The sequence below is a fragment of the Zootoca vivipara genome, chromosome 1 (assembly GCF_963506605.1).
Source record: "Zootoca vivipara chromosome 1, rZooViv1.1, whole genome shotgun sequence".
NCBI classification, from domain to species: Eukaryota; Metazoa; Chordata; class Lepidosauria; order Squamata; family Lacertidae; genus Zootoca; species Zootoca vivipara.
The window spans coordinates 22273293-22295231 of record NC_083276.1 but is presented as its reverse complement, the minus strand read 5'-3'; the positions used below and the strand labels follow the sequence as shown (position 1 = coordinate 22295231).

The 21939-nt window shown below is 40.0% G+C and overlaps 1 protein-coding gene across 2 annotated transcripts in view; it reads left to right on the top strand.

The window, feature by feature from the left end:
- DGLUCY (D-glutamate cyclase) overlaps positions 1-21939 on the top strand; it is a 29849-nt gene that overhangs the window by 2797 nt on the left and 5113 nt on the right. The window contains exons 2-12 of one of the 2 annotated variants that reach the window (XM_035101911.2): positions 8549-8583; positions 9328-9439; positions 10770-10923; positions 12003-12201; positions 12605-12755; positions 13399-13521; positions 14707-14904; positions 16404-16664; positions 18408-18507; positions 19005-19153; positions 20514-20633. In XM_035101911.2, the coding sequence (XP_034957802.2) occupies positions 8549-8583; positions 9328-9439; positions 10770-10923; positions 12003-12201; positions 12605-12755; positions 13399-13521; positions 14707-14904; positions 16404-16664; positions 18408-18507; positions 19005-19153; positions 20514-20633 (1602 nt within the window). The remainder of the gene's footprint in view (positions 1-8548; positions 8584-9327; positions 9440-10769; positions 10924-12002; positions 12202-12604; positions 12756-13398; positions 13522-14706; positions 14905-16403; positions 16665-18407; positions 18508-19004; positions 19154-20513; positions 20634-21939) is intronic. The other variant, XM_035101913.2, reaches the window with a different exon arrangement.

Below are 21939 nucleotides of genomic sequence, written 5' to 3'. Positions count from 1 at the left end.
TGCTGTATAGCCTCCATGCAGCTGAGCCTGGGTTTGGGCTTTTATTGAAGTTTGGGGGGGTGAGAAGTTAAACAACAAGTGCATAACGGCAGCCTTCACCCTTAACTGTAACAAGCCGGAATTGAGGTGAAAATGGAAATATAGAGGACTTGGAGAGGAAGCCCAGGGCTATTTGTAGCCTTCAAACTCTTCAAAAGTTGTTACATAAGCAAAGTAAGCTATCTGAACTATTGATCACATTAGCAATGCAATGGTCCATTCCACAGAGCTCATGAGTAATAAAAACTTGGTACGTAATAAAAATTCCATGAGTTTGGTAATAATAAGCTCTATGCTGAGGAAAGATAATGCAATTGTATAGTTCAGGTTGTTAAACCCTGCAGGTTGTTCTTGTTATGTAGCAAGACAGGAGCTACTCTCAAAACTTTTGCAGATTTGTATGAAAACCTTTACACTACTCACAATCCAGATCCAACCTATTTACAGGATGTTTGTATTCAAACAAGACCAAATTGCTATTTTGATCAGGTAACTTATGAATGGATACTTGATGTAGCAAATAAATAAATAAATGTATACATAGCAAAGCCCATGGGCTAGCTAGATGGCTTGGGGGGTGTTCTATAAAGCTTTGAAAGATTGCCTTGCTCCTATACTAGCCTCCCTGCATAATACCATCATGGATGCTAGTACTGTGCATTCCACCCTTGTGGAATATGTCAAGACTTATTGTCTTGAGCAAACCAGTTTGGGACCCTAATCAGGACACGGAAATCTGAGATGTAGTATTGGCTAATAGACTGGGTAGGTTGATAGGTGCCAAAACATCAGCAGGGTTTAGTCCAGGCATCCCCAAACTTCGGCCCTCCAGATGTTTTGGACTACAATTTCCACCATCCCTGACCACTGGTCCTGTTAGCTAGGGATCATGGGAGTTGTAGGCCAAAACATCTGGAGGGCCGCAGTTTGGGGATGCCTGTTTTAGTCCCTCACAGCCAAATTGTTGACTCAGTCCAGAGGATCCTGAATATTATGCACCATTGTAAAATTAAGCAGGAGCCAGTGGCATTGGTCTCTCTACATGCATATAAGGCTTTCAGCCAGATCAAATGGCCTTCAGGTTCTAAACCATTTGAACATGGGCAATAAATTCATGAGTGTGGCCCACAGCATTTACACAGAACCTGCAGCCAATGGTACAGCTTTGCTACTATTGGGGAATAGCATGAAGTATTTGGAGATGGTTCTCCCAAAAGGCCTTATCCGGCTCAAAAGGCAAAGCTATGGCCCATTGAGCAAAGAGGTGAAAAGGGAGTTGCAAGCATGGAATAACAATCTCACCTGGCTGGTATAGAAATGGCTATATCCATCAACTTCTGTACTTGTTTCAAACACTCCTAGTTCTGCTGCAGGCAGAAATAAATACTTGGCAGCAACTAGTAAACTAGTTTATCAGGAGTAATGGAAAAAATCAAGGTGAATAAAAATATGCTGTACGACTGCCAACAGATGGGAGTTTGGGAATTCCAAGTCTGCAAGTGTATTATGAAGCCTACAATTTAATGCAACTGATTCAGGTGGTCAAGGGCAATTATGATTTCAATTGGGTAGGCATGGAAAGCACAACTGTTGGACAGGACCCTTCAATTTCTTAAGCTGACTGCAACCAGGTTACAAAACACGAAGAAAACCCATACAATCAGACACCTTCTGAATCACCTCTTACACCCATTTTGAAATACCCACATTTTGCAGATGTGTGTAAATATAACCAATTTGAAGTGTGAGAGGGGAAGGGTCTGTATAGGGTGGTGGATTTGTTCTTTAATGGGGTGCCTCCTATCTACAGAACAATTGCAAGCTAGACCAAGGAGAGAGCAGGAGGGGGGAACTGCCCCCCTTAAATCAAGTAAATAAATAAAAAAACGTAACTAACTGAGTTCTCCCCACCCAACATGAAGCCTGCCCCCCTAACATGAAGCCTGCCCTCCCCAACATAAATCCTAGCTACGCCCATGAGCTAGACTGGGAAGTGAGGCCCCCTTGCCTATAGCTAATGCAGATTCCATTGTTAAGCAGATACAATTTGCACACACAAGAGCCTCTGAGAATATTAACATTTTATAAAGACAATGCAGGCTTGTCTCAGCACATTGTGGGTCGACCATAGGATTAAAATCAGTTTAGGAGTACAATCTAGATAAGATGAATATTTTTGTATTGCATTTGTAAAGGTAAAGGGACCCCTGACCATTAGGTCCAGTCATGACCGACTCTGGGGTTGTGGCGCTCATCTCGCGTTATTGGCCAAGGGAGCTGGCGTACAGCTTCCAGGTCATGTGGCCAGCATGACAAAGCCGCTTCTGGCGAACCAGAGCAGCGCATGGAAACGCTGTTTACCTTCCCGCTGTAGCGGTACCTATTTATCTACTGTACTTGCACTTTGACGTGCTTTCGAACTGCTAGGTTTGTATTATCTGTAACTGCTTTTTTATTTTGGCAAAACATAAAGATATAATTACCAAAGGAAAGAGGTAAGAGAGACATCTAGAGCTGATCAAAGCAAAGTCAATAAACTGCAGAGCGGCTGCAAACCTGTGCAGTGATTTTAGACTCTTCCCCAAAAAATGCTTTCCAGTACAGTGGAACCTCGGTTTATGAACACCTCGGTTTATGAATTTTCAGTTTATGAACGCCGCGGACCCATCTGGAACGGATTAATTCACTTTCCATTACTTTTAATGGGAAAGTTCGCTTCAGTTTATGAACGCTTCAGTTTATGAACAGACTTCCGGAACCAATTACACCCATGTTTCAGTTTATGAACGCTTCAGTTTAAGTACTTCACGGACCCGTCTGGAACGGATTAATCCACTTTCCATTACTTTCAATGGAAAAGTTCGCTTCAGTTTATGAACGGTTACTCCGCGGACCGTCTGGAACGGATTAATCCACTTTCCATTACTTTCAATGGGAAAGTTCGCTTCAGTTTATGAACGCTTCAGTTTATGAACAGACTTCCGGAACCAATTGTGTTCATAAACCGAGGTACCACTGTATTTAGATAGCAGTCCAAACTTGCTGATGTTGATGTGGCGGTGGCGGCGGTGGTGTTGGGTGTGGGAGGGGGGGTTGTGGTTGGGATTCAGGTACTCACTCACCTCCACCAGCAGAGAGGAGAGCCACTGATGCAGCTGGTGTGTTTGTGTTCTTCCACAACGTAAGCCCTGAGCCCTTTGCGCTGCAGGTGGTAAACTAGAACTCGTGGGGACCTCTTGCCAGCAGTAACCAGCAGAAAGTCCCCAAACCACCTTGCCAGGAACTGGAGGCTTTGGATCTGCTGGCTAGAAATCCCTGCAGATTCCCACTACCATGGGCTAATCCTTGGGCCCCTCAGCTGCACCAGCCTAGAGCTGTCATAGCAGAACATAGGAACTCATAGCCACTACCACTTTACTCCCTGGTCAGTAAGAACTGACAGGGCTGTGGTTCTCTTGGTGACAGCTCTGCCCATCGTCACATGTGGACATGCAGAACATTCCATGGCCTTTGCATTCCTGCCAGCACTTGGGAAATCTGTCTTTACATTTGGTCTTGTTGACATTGGCTATCATGTCTGCTTTATTTTTAGAGAGGATTAGGATTGGGTTTTTATTACTTTTAATTATTATTTTTGGCATCCTAAGGTAAGTTGAACTTACTCTTAAACTTGCTAGGACTATTCAACATTAGTCATACAGTTGCACTGGGCTAGTTGCTGCAAATGGTCACTGATTATTATAGCTACCTCGCTGTTTGTGTTAACATCATGCATTATCTCCTTGAAAGGTTAGCTGTTGGGTATGAATATTAGCGTTCACTCAGCTATTAAAATGACAGCTCTGTTAATATTTTTAGATAGCTTGTCTTCATTGACATTGCTTAAGGACAGGCCTATTACATTGCTTACTGAGCAGTGAACATTCAGTGCTCCTGGGATTTTTAACATTATTATTATTACTATTATCTGCAGCTCATTATGGCACGAAGGCTGTGGACCTATGCACATTTACTTGGAAGTGAGCGCTGTTCATGATACTTCCGTTAAACAAGCATATATGTTAGGATTGAGCTGTGTTCCAGGAATATGAGCAAAATAGATTCTTGTTGACTTAATTATATACTTCTTATGCTTCCATTGTCCTCTCTAGCTGAAATCACTGGTATAAAATTGTCACCAAACCACTGTTTAGAACCAGAAGATAAACACTGAAGTGATTTTTAAAGGAAAAAATGATAGAGGCCTGTAGGTAAATAAGTACAGTACTCAATTAAGTTCAAATGAATATGAGCAGTTGAACCCACTATCCTAGCCTGTTTCTTGCTGTTTTAGGTTCGGCAGCACTGTAGTAACAAAGGAGCCATACCAGGCAAAAATCTACCTTCTAGGTGACTCCTAAAGGTGCAGAAATAACAACCCCTTGCCACCTTAGGTGTCTAGCTCAATCCCCAAACTTACATTTCCTGTCAATAGCACAATAAACTCATATCACGAGTGCTTTACATTCCTTTTTTTGTTTTTTTCAGAAATCTACTATGAAGAGAAGCTGGGTGGCAGGTTATATAGATGCCAGCTTGTGTTGGTTAGTCCAGAGGGAGGAGACTGCAGTGGTGATAGCTGAGGAGACAGTGGAATATTGTGGTGGAGGAAGAAATGACAAAGGGGCCCCCTCTGCCTTGAGAGAATGACAGTGAATATCTCATGTGGTATTGTGGTTGGGAGAGCACCTCCAAAGCACAGCACAGCAAAGATGATCACCTGCCCATCTTCTGAATTTGGAGCTGGGGAAGGGAATGAGATTGTAGCCATCCTACATTGTGGGGCATCTTTGTACCCAGTTTTTCAACCTCCCTTTCTTTCCACAGATTTTCTCCTGTTCCTCAACCTCATCCGGGGGTTTTCTCCAGCCAACCTCACCTTTCAGTTGATATATAAATAGATCCAGTAGTAGTGTTCTGTGGAGGTTTTTCCTGACATAGTGAGGGAAAAGGGAACTGTCAAAAAAGGGAACTGAAATAAAGTGGTGTGCTTTTGCTAATGTAAGGAGTTGGGCAATCTCTTGTACAACTTCTCAAGTGTCTTTTGTGCAAAGGCTTCTGATAGATTTTCTCCAACCGTTCACAGAACAGAGCTGCCACAAGAATTCTTTCCACTGGAGTAGGTGTGAATTATAGACAGTGTTTTTCTGAAGAAAAGCAGACAAGCTGGCATTTTTTTATTGAAAGAATTTCGTGAATTTGTGCAAGCTGTTATTCTTCTTGGAACTCTGTATCAGGCAGTGATCCAAACTCACACATGTAGATGTGTTTGGCACCATTACGTTTAGCAATCTGTTTGCTAATCTCTTTATCGTGCTGTGTATTTAAGGCTCTCTCTGGCTTCATATAGTCTTTCAAATAACCAAGTTCTAATAAGGAACATTACAGACTGGCAAAGAAGAAGAAAAACCACACTATTTTCTATTGTGTGTGTCAGTTTGCGGTTTCTGTCTTCAGTTTCCTCTTATATGGATATTGAAATTAATGGGGCAGGCTTGTGCACAGTTATATGTGGGACAGAAGACTTAATGAGTGCTTTCTTAAGACCATCTTGGTGCTGCAATCCTAAACAACCTACTAGGGAAGAAACCTACTGGGCACAGTGGGACTCCTGATTTCAACACAGGACTAAGCTGTACAGCATTTTTTTTTAAAAGTTATGGACATCCCTTTTTCAGGCCCTTTACCAAGCTACCCTATATTTGTCTTACTTTGGGAGAAGTCACTCCATGGGGCAAGAACCAAGGCAGTGTGATTCTGTATGGTAGTCATTGACTGATAAGGCTTTTGAGACCACATCTGTCACAGGAACAGGAAACTGAACAGGACCTGAGATCATGGAAATAGATTTGTTAAACTTCCAGGACTTATTGTTTAAATTCACAAGAGTAAATCCATTTAAATCAACGGACTTTAGTAATTAAATCTTAGTTCCAATGGGTCCACTAGGAATAACACTGGATATGACACATTCATAAATGCAGTAAACAAATGTGAGGTGAAAATTGCATTATTTGCATTATAACTTGTAGAATAATCTCACTTTTTGTTAAAATTATACATTTTCTCCCTAACGTATGTAATATGTTTAGAAGGGAAGGAAATTCAGTATGTTCAGTTAAGAATAATGCAGTATAGATAAGTAAATATGGTTTTGAGGGGCAAGATGAAAGCTGAATATAACATAATATTATTTGCAACAAGAAATATAATGGAACAGCAATGGAAAACTGGCATGTGAATAATAATAGAGGAAATAAAAATAAATATTCATGATTAGACAGGTTTCATACACCACCTACAGTCAGGTGACAATAGTGCAACTCAGGAAAGTGTTAAGATTAGCACAAACAGGGATAGCTATTATATATATATGTCTTATTTATAAACAATGCTCTGAATTAAACCTTGGAAAGAAAACACCTCAATCCTGTTTGTAGGTTAGGTTGCTTAAATCTCACTGACAATGTGGATTTGAAAAAGTCAACTTGCAGCAATAATGCTCAAAAGTCAGAATGTGCCACCCACAGATAATCAGATTAGTAAACTACAATATGTTAAAAAACAAAGTAGAATAAAAACAACAATCTAATATTCTAATTGAAAGGTGATTTGCATGTTCACCTTCAGATTGCAGCCCAATAAATGTAAAACCCAACCTCTGGAAATTAATTTCAACATATAGTCTTGTAAGTGAATATTTTAGTTTATGCAGCATTCCATGAGGAAAAGGGAGCACAGCATTGGTCTGCACCATACATTTAGAGCAGTGTCACACCACTTTACACAGTCCTGGTCTTCCCCCAAAGAATTCTAGGAACCTATAAGTGCACAAGGGCCAGTGGGTGGCACTTGGCAGGGAGGTCAGAAGTGGCAAGCAGGAAAATAAAGTTAATTGTGTTTTACTTCTCCCAACATGGTGTCCTGCTGCTAATTGTACATGATGTCAGAGGCATAGCTGCCAAGTTATCCCTTATTTTAAGGGATTTTCCCTTATGCTGAATAGGCTTCCTCGCGAGAAAAGGGAAAACTTGGTAGCTATGGTCAGAGGGGAGTCCACCTGTGTCCCCTACAGTGCTCTGACGGCATTACCAAACAGAAAGGGGGTCACAGGTTAACACTCAATAAATCCTAGAAGTTCTAAAATCTTAAAAGTAGCTCCCCCCCCATTAAGTAAATCAATAAAAATACTTAACTGAGGTTCTGCTCCCCCCTAACATAAAGCCTTTCCCCTCCCAACATAAATCCTAGCTATGCCCATGGATAAGGTGTTTCTTAATTTCAGACTCTTTAGCATCTAATAGAATAGTATGATCATAGAGTTGGAAGAACCCCATGAGTGATGACTCTGTTGAGCCCCCTGCAATGCACAAATGTCTAAAGCATCCATGATAGATGCCCATCCAACCATTTGTATCATGTGGCCATTAAACAAGTTCAGTCCACATTGGGGTCTTTTTTGATGAGCAGGTTTCTTCCTATATGTTTGTACTTCCTAAGTTTTCGCATTCCTCATATTGTATAAGAACTGTTTTAAAATAATAAATATTGAATTGTTTTATCCCTATGTTAAGGTTGACTGATGAATTGTGTTGTGCATTTTTCTGTTCTTATATTCTTTTTTAAAAAAACAACAACACTAAGCTACCAATAATAATAAAAAAATGTTTCCTGTAGAACAGTAGTTCCCAAACTTCTTTTCCCATGGACAACTTGAAAATTGCTGAGGGACTTGGCAGATTGCTGAGGGACTTGGCAGATTCCACGCCATTGTAACTGTAATACAATAAAGTGCAATGTAAGACACAAAAGAGGCAATAAAAATACAATTAAAAACCAACGTGAATATTTAATGCATCTTCAACCACAAATCCGTAGACACCTGGGGACCACCTGAATGAAACTCATGGACCACTGGTGCTGTAGAGTGAGGCCAAATTGAAATGCTCTTTAAATGTTATTCTGGAGAAAGTAACTTCAAATGTCACATTTTAAAGAGGGTTTTTGCTATGGAAGGCACTTTCAAGATTTAAATTCCTTTTTAGTTAAAATTTTAATTCCACGAGAGAGTCTTAATGGCTTACTAGAGTCCACTGGAGCTTACACCAGATGATGAGGTGGACTCTACTACCAGATATTTATACCACAATGAATCTGTAACTGGCACTGCAAGACTCTCTTGTGTATGTGTGTTTGCTATGGAAAGTAGATTAACACAGCTACCCCTCTAGAATATCCTACAAAAAGATAATCACAAGTATTATCACAGGCATAAATATACAACTGTTTATCTGGAGTCTTGTACTGACAAGGTAATGAAAAATACCAGGTGTTGTTAAGAAAGATTAGCATTTGCTAGAAATGTATAACTATGTGTTGAATATTTACCTCGTTACTTTTAAAAGAACACCAGTGAATCTTTCATGCTTTAAACCTCTGTTTCTCCCTCGGAAATTATCTTTCTTCCTAGGAATGGCTTCAAAAGAATTAAAACTAACCTTAGAGGTGAGGTAATTAGCATTTTGTTTTGATTGAAACTGAAGTTTGTAAAATGCTTGAAATGTTAACATTAGTATATAATTTGTTGTTATGTCTGAAGTGGCGAAGCCATAATGTAGCAAGGTAAATTTAAGTAAATAGATATAGCCTGAGCTTGTTAGAAACAAAAAATAAACTAAAACATAATTTCAGTAATATTTTAAAGTAATATTTTTAAAACAAGTATCAATTGAACAGTTGCTAAAGAAAGTAATAGGGACTCACTTGCCCAGGCTTATAACCAATACTTTGTAAATTAATCAGCTAAATTAAAAAGGTACAAATAAAATATTTCTAAGGTGACAATTTAAGGCGAATAAATGATAAAAACCGATGTTTCTCAACCTAGTAATAAATTCACTGCTTTAAATATTACTGGGTGTTTTCTTTGTTTCTATAAGTACTTATAAATATATTGCTATTTCCCATGCAAAGACAAAAAAAAGTGTAATACAAAATCCATATGCATTCCATGGTGTAATTTGCAACAAAGTTGCACGTAAAAGTAAAAATATATAATTAGAACAGATGGCATCCAATTGTGTCACTCCTCTTGTAGAATGGAGTTCCTCTTCTGCAATTGGAAATCTGCTCCAGTGGGTTGAGGGAGGGCCGCAACAGGGAGGAGAGGAAGGGGAAGTCCTGTCACCTTCATTTGCTTGACATTGGGTACACCCACCCCCATGTAATCACATTTTTCTGTTATTTCAGGATGAAAATATGGTTTTCATAGGCGGCTTGAAAACCCTTCTGCCACATGCTGTCAGGAGTCTAATTCGAACAAATAAGCTCAGCATTAGCAATACTTCTGGAATGGCAGAAGGTAAAAAAAATATTCCTCATGTTGAATGTAAGTGGAGATGTTAGTGATGTTATTTTATGATAGGCATGAACTAATCTGTTTTTCAGCTGAGGGTCACATTCATCCTAGCTTACTTACTGCTCATAAAACGATCAAGTTGATGACTGAGGTGGGACGGATTTGTACCCCTATGGGGGCAGGGGGGAATTTGCTTGAGGGGCTGGACCAGGGCCCTAGCATGGGGATTAGCCACCCCGTTTTAGGAGGAATCAACAGGTATTAAAAATTTTTTTAGCTCCCAACATAACCCTTCCGCAACAATTTGGTTCACTCAGTTTTATTACAAGAACATTGCTTTTTGTTCTCTCCTAGATCAACTTATTTCTTTATAATAATATTTCAGAATTAGGAATATTTCTTTTCTATATCTAAAGCACCATAAGTATTTTTGATAAATTGCTATGCACAGTTCTTACATACACTGTAAAGTCGTTTCATGAATACAAATATCAACTTAGTACAATATTGTGAAGTTACATCTCAGGTAAGTTTCACTGTAATCACCAATAACGTATTGGAATATACATTTGATTTATAATACTAATAAAAAAGAGTATACATTTAATATTTGTCTTTTCCCTGTTTTTTATTTTCATTTCATTTTTATTAAGTGAATTGTGACATGTATTACGTTCAGTCAAAAGATGGTTTATATACACTGCATAATACTTAAAAACCAGTTTGCTAAGGGTACAGCTTTTACCTAACCACAATTACTTCTCAGGGTAGCCTTATTCTTTTTATTATTTATGCCACAAATACTAACTTTTCACTTGCAAGCTTCACTGTTTGTGGTCTGAGTGTGTTTACAAAGTGCATAAAATAAAACTTGACTCATTGGCTTAATATAGCAAACCTACTAGTTGCTGCTATTTAAAGTTGTTTGCCTTTTCAGGTTGTTTTGCCTTTTTGTCCTCAGTTTGAAAATTCATGAATAGGCTGGAGAACTTGTTGCAAGCCAAAAAACATAGAGCAACATATAGAAAAAGAACGTGACAAGATGTTGTGTGTTAAAACCAATGAAGAAACTGCATCTGAATCAAAGACACATCCATTTATTTCCGCTGCTATAAAATAGCAGAAGACTGGTATTACAGCACGAATGTCAGTTCCTAGCCTCAAGTCTAGATTCTTGATTCAGCTTAGCATATGTTTCCAATATACTATTCATGAGTTAAACATGGGTAATGTTGAAAACATCAACTGAAAATGGAATGCCAGAGAATTACTTTCAGAACACATACCGATTGTATATGTATAAGTTTAAATGTGAGCTTCGTAATGTTCGCAGGATTTAAACAGGCAAACGTTGTGATTCTTCACAAATCTCTTGCGGATGACTTTGAAAAATTTTGCCAAGCAAATGATGGTCCACTTCCACTGTTGTATAGAAGTAAACCAGGGGAATGGAAATGCCAGTCCCTGAGCAGTGATGCTGATATTAGGTATGCATAGATAAAAGTTCTGCCAGGTGGCATAAGATGATTGTGGTTTTTCTTTTCCTTGCATAATCAGGATTTTAGTGCTGCCTCTTAATTTTTTCTGCTATTTCTAATGTCCAAATCATTCTGTACCATGCTGGTAAATTTAGGTTATCCACGGTGTTATTGTAAGTAGCAATTGCAAAATTAAGTCCCATAAACATGGAAAGCAAAGATATTTCTGGAGTAAATTCAGTATTGTCATTTGTAATATTCCTTATGTGCATCTGACCAAAGCCTTCGTATCAGTGCGCATTCCCGCCAGAGTTTGAAATATGTGCCTTGCATCCCCTATCCCCACCAGCGGCAGACCTGGGCATGGAGGACATGCAAGCCAGTTGCCGTGGCATCTTATCACCAATGTACTTTTTAGCGCAGCCTCTTTAATATTAACAGGAATTGTTTTCACAGGGTTGCTAAGCCCACATTTTGCCCTCATATTTGTTTTCAGTTACATATGCCAGATCTTTTTTTCAATTTACATATGCCAGAACTTTATTATATTTGTATCTAGGAAATATTCACAAAAACACCCACACACAAAATCAGTCTTATAATTATTACATAAATACTTCGTGTGTGTGTGTGTGTGTGTGTGTGTGTGTGTGTGTGTGTGTGTGTGTATGAGATATAGAAGGCTATTACACTATAATGCTATGGTTAAAACCTCATAAAATATTAACGTTATGGTGTTACAGTGCTACGGCTCTGTTTCATATTTTTTTAAAAAAACACAAAGAAAAGTGGTTTAGTGATAATTGAGACGTTTATTTTTAAAAAAATAAATCGGAGTTATGAAATGGTACCCACCACAAGCGTTATAGTGAACATGTGCCTCCACCCACAGCAGCTGTCTAATGCCCTTTGGTGTGGACAAAACATAGTGGAATGTACACACAGAAAAAGGGCACTATCCTGATAGCACATTGAGTTCAGTGGGCCTTGCTCCAAGTAAGTAAAAGAGTGCAGCCTGAATCCAGTTACCCAGTTCAAATAATCACTTTCAGAAGGCTCTTGGGGATAATATTTGTTTATTTTTGCAGAACTGACTGTCTGCAGTACAAGAAATACGAGAATGGCGCATGTACAGGCACTCTGACAAGTCTGAAGGAGTTTTCTGAGCAGCTTAAAGACATGGTGACCTTCTACTTGGGCTGTAGCTTCACGTTTGAAAAGGAGATCCAGAAAGTTGGCATTCCTGTAAGAAATGTCGAACAGAAACTTAATGTTAGCATGTACAAGGTAAGCAGAGATTATTTGCTGGCTTCTTATTTAGTGATTTACATCAGCAAAACAAAACCTGCTGCAACAGCATTCCCCCTGCCCCCCAAAAAATACGAACCCAGTTTTCTGTCCAGACAAAGAAGTGAGTCATTTCAGTATTTCTTTTTTATCTCTATGTTCTCAGCATTATGACATCCTACAAATTCTGCAAGCTCATAAGGACATATTGGGCTGTGAGGGTGGCTGGTTAAAAAGATTTTGCAAATGTAAATACATGCATATCCAGGGAATCCTTCATATATTGGGGTGGGGGGACATTAAGAAGCTCATTTTTTGATGGTCCTGTTTTGCTTCCAACGTAGCTTTTCATGGAAATATCCTCAAATAGTTCTTGAAATGTATATTTTTAAAACCTTACCAGACTGCTGTGCCTTGCTGGGATACAGAACATTTTCACTGTGACCTAGTAGCAACCATGAGACCTATTCCTAAAGACAAATTGGAAGCAGTTGTGCGAACAACCTATCCGATGAAAAAATCACATGGAGCACCAATTCACATTGGTAACCCTGGTCAGTGCATTAAGAAAAAAAATTATGTAATTAATATAAATATAAAATATCTCTATTTGTGTGTGAAAGAGAGGCAGAGACATATCATAGGCTGCAAATTTGTTTCTCTAGGGAAACGTACTTCTCATCCAGGTTTAGTTTTGGGATGACTTTATACACAAGTACAGGAATAGCCTAAGTGAACTTCACATTGACACCTAATGTAAGACTTGGGCCCAATTTACACAATATATTTAAAGCTGTATAATCCACTTTAAACAGTCATGGCTTCCCCCCAAAAATCATGGGAAGTGTGATTTGTTAAGGGTTCTGAGAGTTGTTAGGAGACCCCTTTTTCCTCTCAGAGCTACAATTTCCAGAGTTGTTTAACAGAATTCCCAGGGAAATCTGGGAATTGTAGCTCTGTAAGGGGAATGGGATCTTCCAACAACATTCAGCCAACCACACCCTTAAGAAAGTATGTCCACGATCAGGACATTAGGCTGCCATACTGTAACTCAGTGAGACTTACTTCTGGGTAAACATGTATAGGATTGCTTTGTTAATTGCTGTTTTATAATCACAGTCTTTGGGTTTTCCTTTAGCATAAAACCATTCCTCCTGCTGCAATATTCATATGATTTTATCGTGTTTGGGATTACAGGTTTGTTAGGAATCCAAGACCTTTCCAATCCAGACTATGGCGATGCAGTACAGGCTCAGCCTGGGGATATTCCAGTCTTTTGGGCCTGTGGGGTTACAGGTGCAGAAGCAGTCAGCAATTGCAGTATGTATGAATAATGAAGATTTTTTAGAATTTCTTCTATAGTATAGAAAATTGCTACCATTTTCTACCAAATTTAAATAAAAACTCAGCCAGAAAAACCTGACAGATTTGTTTCCAGTGTGGGTCCATATACTATTCCACTAAGTCTGACCTAAACTTGGAAATTGCCTTTCAAAAAAAAAAAGCTATCACCCTCTACCACAACTCCAACCTTGTCAGAATGCTGCCACAGACATAAAAAGAAAAGGCTATTGGCTACTGTCAAATTTTCTGCCAAATATTATGTTATTCATCTCACTGCCTTCTATTTAACATAAGTTGCATAACTTATATAACTTAGATTCATTTCATTGTAAACATCAAAACAATGCTTAAAAAGTCATTTATTAAGTAATGTATTTTTTCATGAATACCCATTCGTAATATTCACTTGATTTTTTTTCCTTTCCTGACTGCAGACAAACAAGCAAAGTGCTGCAAATTCCGCTTCCATTTCAATTTCCAATGAACATCCATACTTTCCAAAGACTTCCAAAATTGTTTCTCAGCTCCTGTACAGGGACCATACTTAAATGTGGGATCTGTCTCCTGACTGGAGGTACAGCCAGACAACTCTGCCTTTCAGGTTAAAATAGGGTATCCCCAGAGGTGAGCAGTTCCAAGCCTTTGCTTGCAATGCTACTGCTGCTCTTGTTTATTTTTATAGGGTTGCCAGGGCACAAACCCAGACACCCCTCCCAGCAGGACACCGCCCCACCATCCCTCATCTTTGTCATTTGCCCCCTCCCTGCCGCTAACCCCTTCCTCACCCACCTGCTCTCCCCCTCCTCCCCTCTCTTAGGGTTGCCATACTGACAGACTTACCCTTCACACGGAAGCTCCCGCTTGCTGGTGCCGGGGGTGACTCTGGGCCTCTGAGCGGACTCCGCTATGGGCTCTGCCTCTCCCTTTCAGGCCTTTGACCTCCAAGTGGCCACTGGCAAGGTCTTATCCAGGATCAGGCCTGGGCAGGGAGACTCGTCGCTCTGTGGCCTCTCCAGTACTGCCTGGGCCTTCCCCTTTGACGTGGCTTAAACAGCAATATCCAACGTATTTTTATTGCTGCATGGGTGAGTACAAAGAAGATAGTTTTGGTGCTTAAAGGAGATCTGTCCTCCCACAAGATTGCCTATTTGTCTTTTTCAGAGTCTCCGCTTGCTTTTACCCATGCTCCGGGTTGCATGTTTATTACTGACCTGAAAGTTGAGGATGCCGCAGCGGGTGATGGTAAAGATGTCCCTGAAGTCTATCGCATTTGTCAGAATCCTTTGCATTACAGCATCACATCAGCAGCGGCTGTGCAAAAAATCAGATGTCTGGAAGACATGGTAGGAGTAGACCCAGGTAGACGCATTCCTATTGAAAAACTTTATTGTAAAGATTTATCTGTGGCACATTTTCCTGCATCAACTCCTGTCAAAGGGAAGATCGAGACACTGAAGGGGGCACTCTGTTCCTGATAATGTGCACATGCCCATTTCTAAACTTGTACTCATAAGTGCTGCGTCATGAGCCCCATAAAGATATCATGGAGGGTAATGCGAGGGTTGTGAGGAGGCAGCAAGGCTGGGAAAGGTCAGGGAGTTGGAACAAGAGGACCCAAGAGAGGGCTTGATTGAGATGGGAGAGATGAAATCAGGCCCCCATAAATGTCTAAGCTGGAAGAGGGGGCCAGTGATCAAGAGAGTCAGGAGCTGGATCCTGGGGAAGGTTCACGCGGGTCCCACTCCATGCTTCATAAAGGGCCACCTCCACTGCCAAACCCCTATTGCCACTCCTGTCAGTAAGGAGTCTCCTCCAAGAAAGCTACTGGAGAGTAAGTTGGAGCCAGCACCTTCAGCATCAAGGATACAGAGGCACCAGGCCCCACCCACTTGCAAAAGTGCCTGTCTTTTGCCATGTTAAAGCTTGTGCTTGCCCCTCTCTTCAAAAGGAAGAGAAATGGGGCTGGTTTGTTGGTTGGGTCATGAACACTTAGCCATGCAATTCACCTGCTGCCTCTTTAACCCTTGCCTTACCTCTGTGTCACTCAAGTTTATGCATTGAAAAATTTAACAGAAACAGAAGGAAGCCAATGCTAATAACTCCTGCAAAAACTGAAGTATTCAATGTATACCTATTCATATTCTTGTTCTTATCATTAATTCATATGCTGCCCATCAGACTGGGTTGCCCTAGCCACTTTGAGCAGCTTCCAACAAATTAAACACAGTAAGCACAGGAAAACATCAAACATTGAAAACCTCCTTATACAGGGCTGCCTTCAAACGTCTTCTAAAAGTCAGATTCAGTGGTACCTCTACTTACGAATTTAATGCGTTCCGAACGCACATTTGTAAGTCGAAAAAAATTGTAAGTCGAATCCCATAGGAATGCATTGGGAGAAAAAATTCGTAAGTCGAAGCAACCCTATCTAAAAATTCATAAGTAGAAAAAATCCTATCTAAACTGCATCCAAGATGGCGGACGGAGCTCCATTCGTAAGTAGAAACATTCGTAAGTAGAGTTATTCGTAAGTAGAGGTACCACTGTAGTTGTTTATTTCCTTCTGACATCTGATGGGAGGGCATTCCACAGGGCACGGTTAACCTCTGTGTTGCATCATGGGCAAGGAGGAAGAGCTGCAAAGCAGCACTGAGTTTTTAATTCTGGTGCCTTGGTTCTGTGAGATCTTGCAGTGGATATTGTGAAAACCTGTTGTGGATCAGCATTCCGCTCAGATTAGTCCTTGCTTGAAATGTGCGGGTGAATTCTCCGATAGTTATCTAAAAGTTAATATGTTACTAGCAAGGCAATACGCTCAGGGATGATTTCACTCGAAAAGTTGTTTTATCTGCCTTTAGGGGACAGAGGTGTGACTCATCTGCTTACTCAAGATGAACTCCTGAAGGCATGCCTGTCCATTTCCCATGCCCAGTCTGTGCTGATTACTACGGGATTCCCTACCCACTTCAAGTATGAGCCGCCTGAAGAGAACGATGGGCCTCCAGGGGCTATTGCAATGGCAGCTATGTTGAAGGCCTTGGGAAAGAATGTAGCTATCGTAACTGATCAAAGAGCTCTGAATCTGAATGAAAAGATCATCAAGGAAGCCGTTGAACAAGGTACAGCATGGCCATTGTAAAAATAACCTGATTACCGTATTTTTTGCTCCATAGGACGCACCTAGTTTTTAGAGGAGGAAAATATATATATATATTGCTTTCTTGAATTGTCCTAGGCATAGCAGCCAACTCCTAGAGGCCTAGGTGCCTTTGCCCCCCCCCCCATTAAATACTTGAGGAAGCTTCTTTTGCAAAGTGGAAAAGCTCCATTTTTTGGAGGATCAGCTCATAGTTGTGCAGCTTTTTTTGCAAATGGGAAAAGCCCCATTTGGGGGGGGGGGTCAGCTCAGAGTTGTGCATCTTTTTTGCAAAGGGGGAAAGCTCCATTTTTTAGGATCAGCTCAAAGTTGCTGAGTTTCCCTGCAAAGGGAAAAAATCCTGTTTTTATGGGGTTCAGCTCACAGTTCTGCAGCTTCTTCTATAGGAAAGGAAAGGGACCCATTTCTACAGTTTCCAGACAGATAATCTAATCAGCCAGTCACATGTCTCCCTCTGCAGACAACAATTGAGGCCTAGGCAAGGGGCCGGGAGGGGCCGGGAAGGAAGCTAGCTCTCTTATCTCCCTCCCCGATCTCTTGCAGTCAGCTGCTGAGCTGGTTCCTTTCAGCTCATTCCCTCTTGTTAGCCTTTAGCTCTTTCTTCTTCTTCTTCTTCTTCTTCTTCTTCTTCTTCTTCTTCTTCTTCTTCTTCTTCTTCTTCTTCTTCTTCTTCTTCTTCTTCTTCTTCTTTAAAAAAGCAGGATCTGCCTTTAGCCCCTGGGCAATTCAGCTCCAGGGACCACGCATTCGCTCCATAAGACGCACAGACATTTCCTCTTACGTATATTCCGGCGGATAAGACGACTGGGCGTATAAGACGACCCCCAACTTTTCCAGTTAAAATATAGAGTTTGGGATATACTCGCCGTATAAGAAATACGACCCGGCGTATAAGACGACCCCTGACTTTTGAAAAGATTTTCCTGGGTTAAAAAGTAGTCTTATAGGCAGGAATTTACAGTACTTTTTAGGAGGAAAAAGGTGCGTTTTATGGAACAAAAAATATGGTATGTGTTGCTTGCTTTAAAAAAAAAAGTTTTCAGTGGAGCTAAGAGGAAGATAAGTAAATATCTTGAAATTTTAAAAAGTGACCACATTTTCAACTTCCAGGAAGATATAGGGAGGACCCAGCCTGGACCCAGGTCATAAACAGTCATGGGGAAAAGAAAGTGCAGCATATATCACCATAGCCAGATCAGACATCTCCTAAGTATTATGTTTATCATGGGGATGCTACCAGAACTGGCATGCCCATGATTATCTCTCCTCTAAAAAGTTAGGACAGCCCTTGGTCCATGTCTTCATAGCACATTCCCCACATGTGGATAAGATGGTGTATATATTTTGTTAATTAAATCCCTGACCATTGGCCTAGTTGACTGGATCTGGTGGGAATTGGACAGCAGAAGCGCCTGGATTCTTCAACCCTGAGTTGAATGGGTTTTTGCAATACCAAAGTAAATCTATGGCTGGGTCTACATTCTGTGCCTCTGGTTTTGCCTCTTTGCAGTAACCTCCTCTTCCCAAGACCATTTATCTTTGTAAAAGTGATGGAAAGCCATATGAGTAAGGCATGAATGACCTAGGTCCATGCTTCCTAAACCACTGAGCAGCTGATAAAATGTTATAATTGCAAGGAAATAATGCAATTATTGTGTGAGCCTTGCTGTCTTTTTATCCTCCACTGAATTCTGTTATATTCTAGGGATACTGGAGACACCGGTCCCTATAATTAGCTATCAGAGTGATTCTGTGGATTCAGCTTTGCTGTTTTTGTGCGAAGATGGAAATCCAGAAAAGCCTAGGTATGTTCCTTAAAAAAGCAAAGGAGTAAGCAAACTGAGGAAGACATACAGGTAACTGTTTATCTCATAAACAGTTATTGGTATCTGAAGAAGTGTGCATGCACATGAAAGCTCATACCAAAATAAAAACTTAGTTGGTCTTTAAGGTGCTACTGAAGGAATTTTTTTATTTTGCTTCGACTCAGACCAACACGGCTACCTACCTGTTTATCTCATGGCAGTCTTTAAGCCCTCTTAACTAGTAAAGAGAGATGGGTGAGAAGTGGAAGAAGCAGGTTGCCAGTGGAATTATAATAGGCAGTTTCCTGAGGAATAATCCAGAATAGTACAGGGAGATATATGTGAATAGAGGGATTGCAGGAGGGTAGGGGCAAGAGATAGTGGCATTCGCCTGACATGGGGGCTGTACAACAGCGAAGAAAAGGAGCAGAAGTAAATCTATTAGATCTGAATCGTAGAACTGCTTCTCATAATATAATTTCTCCCCCATTAACTAGATTTAATCACCTGATAGCAATTGAACGTACTGGGATGGCTGCTGATGGCAATTATTATAATGCAAGAAAAATTAATATTAAGCATTTAGTGGATCCCATTGATGAACTATTTCTAGCTGCACAAAATATCCCAGGAATTACTACAACAGGTAAGTGTGGTGCCATTTTTGTTCAATAACCTAAAGAATGTACTATTATTACATGCTAGTGAAAACCATGAAGGTTGATGTCTGTTGTTCCAGTTTGTTTGCTGCATGAAACTTTGCAGAAGTAGAATGACTGGTAATGGTTCAGGACTGAATTTCAAGATGGATAAAGAGTTGGGCAGGAAATAGCTACTTTGGTCAGGAAATAGATACTTTGAATTCAGGATCCGATGAGCTTCCTGTTGGACTTAATGGACCTCTGTCTATAATCACTATAATCTATAATCACTGGGAAATCCTGGGGAAGGGGTGAAGTGATACAAGGCTGAGGATTGGCAAATATCCCAATCTTCAGAAGGAGTGAAAATGAGGATCTGGGAGGTTGCAGAACTCCAGTATGGATTAGAATGGCAGTAATGTTATTCTGTAAGTTAAAAAGTCCATTGATTATATTGAATGGTCATTCTATATCAAATGCTTTTTAATAATGGGATAACCTTCGGGAAATGGGTCTAAGCTGTATACTCAAAATGGATTTAGTAAGCTTGCTTAAATCCTAAAGTGAAATAAAGTGATTAATGAGCTTACATTACCTGCTTTTAATTTGACAAAGTTGCATTGATTTGTTTTATATGCATATATATTGATCTCAATTTTTCCCCCCAAATGTACCTGGTGTACTCTTGGTTGACCATTGCAGCCCCCAAGAAATCATGGTTCATGTTGGAATCCATGTTGATTAAGACAGATGTTGACTTTCACTTTGGTCAAATGAAATGTACGTCTATATTGATTAACTATTGAATCCTTAATTGGCTATTACTATATTGCCTCCTATTGCTAGAGAGGAAACATTACTTTAACATGACCATTTTAGAAAAAGAAGAATAAATGACATTTTAAATACTCTGTTAACAATTCTAAATGAGGAACTGTTCAGCAGATGAAGTGCATTGAGAAGCATTGAGATGTCCTTTAGCAGGAAAATGATTAGAGCTGTTAACAAGACAATGATAAAATTCAATGTCTGCATCCCTCCTCTCTGTGTCACGAACCTGACCACAATTATAAACAATTAGTTGATGAAATTGAAAACTTAATAGCAGCAAAAGTAGAATCTAGACTATATGCCAGGATTAACAATTTACCAATAATTTAAATTTTCCTTGGTAATTTGATGTTAAATTAGTTTAAGCATTGCTGTGTTTTTAACTTTATATTCAAGATTTAACTACCTAGCTGTTAAAAACAACACATCCAACCCTCCACTAAAGTAACATTGTATGTTTCATTAATGGTTTATACTGTACAGTATTTATAAATAAGTACGGTACTTCACCATACCTTGTCAATTTTAATATAGGCATTGGGGATGGAGGAAATGAACTGGGAATGGGGAAAGTGAAAGAAGCTGTAAAGAAGTACATTAAAAATGGAGATGTTATAGCTTGTAATGTGGACGCTGATTTTACAGTTGTTGCAGGTAAGTGAAGAACGGGCTAAACGTATATATGAAATTGGAACATTTACATGGAACAGAGGGTATTATTAAACAAATGGATCCGATCGGTGCAAGTCACTTGTACAATGTGACTTGCCTGCCTCACTCCCCCTGCATGTGCCCAACAACACCCCCACCCCACAATTTTCTGGCTGCTTCACTCCTGACATTTATTACTATTATTGTTTATTATTATTATTATTATTATTATTATTATTATTATTATTATTATTATTATTCCCATTGAGATGCTTCTTCTTCTTCTTCTTCTTCTTCTTCTTCTTCTTCTTCTTCTTCTTCTTCTTCTTCTTCTTCTTCTTCTTCTTCTCATCATTATCATCATCATCATTATTATCACCATCATCATCTCTTGATTCTTCCATAGAAGAGAGTTAGGCACCAAGACAAGTATCATAAGGGGGAGTGTGAGATGTGGAGTGCTTAACATATGCAAGAGTGATTTTTGCAATTTTGTATGTTTGCTTTGCTGTTGTTGTTGTTGTTCAGTTTTAAATCAATTATTTGTATCCTATGCATTGCGACCAATTGTGACGGCTTACAGCTTTTAGCGATAAAGATTCATTCATTCAGATTCTTCCATAGGCTTAACAGGCAGAGAAATCTGCCATCCCCTCTTTGTCTCTTTGTTCCAGCCTGTCTTCCTCAGCTCACATGTCTTCCTTCTCTCCCCTGCTCCCCATTTTCAAAGCTTTTGCAAAGCACCATAATTTTCCTTCAGCCTATATCACCCACGCTGAAACCCTAAACCTTTTCTTTCCCTGCCCACTAGCGCACACAGGTGAAGGAGGAGCCCCTCCCTGCTTGTCTGGCAGCCTTTGCCCTCCAATTATTTCCTTGATCGTCCCCCTGCTAATGGCCTATTTTAGCGGCTATGCCAAGTTGGCCTGCTGTTAGCATAAGCTTACCCCAGGGGTTACAGCATTTGGCACAGTTTTAACCAAACCTTGATTAATTCTATTATCTACTAAATCCAGACATTATGGGGGTCCACACGCCACCCCCACAGTACTCATAACAATATGTTAGTTCCTTATCTAATCCAACCATGATTCATGAACCAGTGGAATCCCACCATAGAGAAAGCCCACCAAAGCACAGTACGCTGCTGTTTGAGCCTAGATCTAACAGTGAGGGAATGCTTCACCCTTTTAAATTTCCTTCTATCATGTAGGTGTCAATGGCATTAAATTCAAGAGCTGGCAGTCCATAGGTTGTTTGGTTGTTCGGTTGATACCTTGTTTGAACACCATACAGGCATTCAAAACTT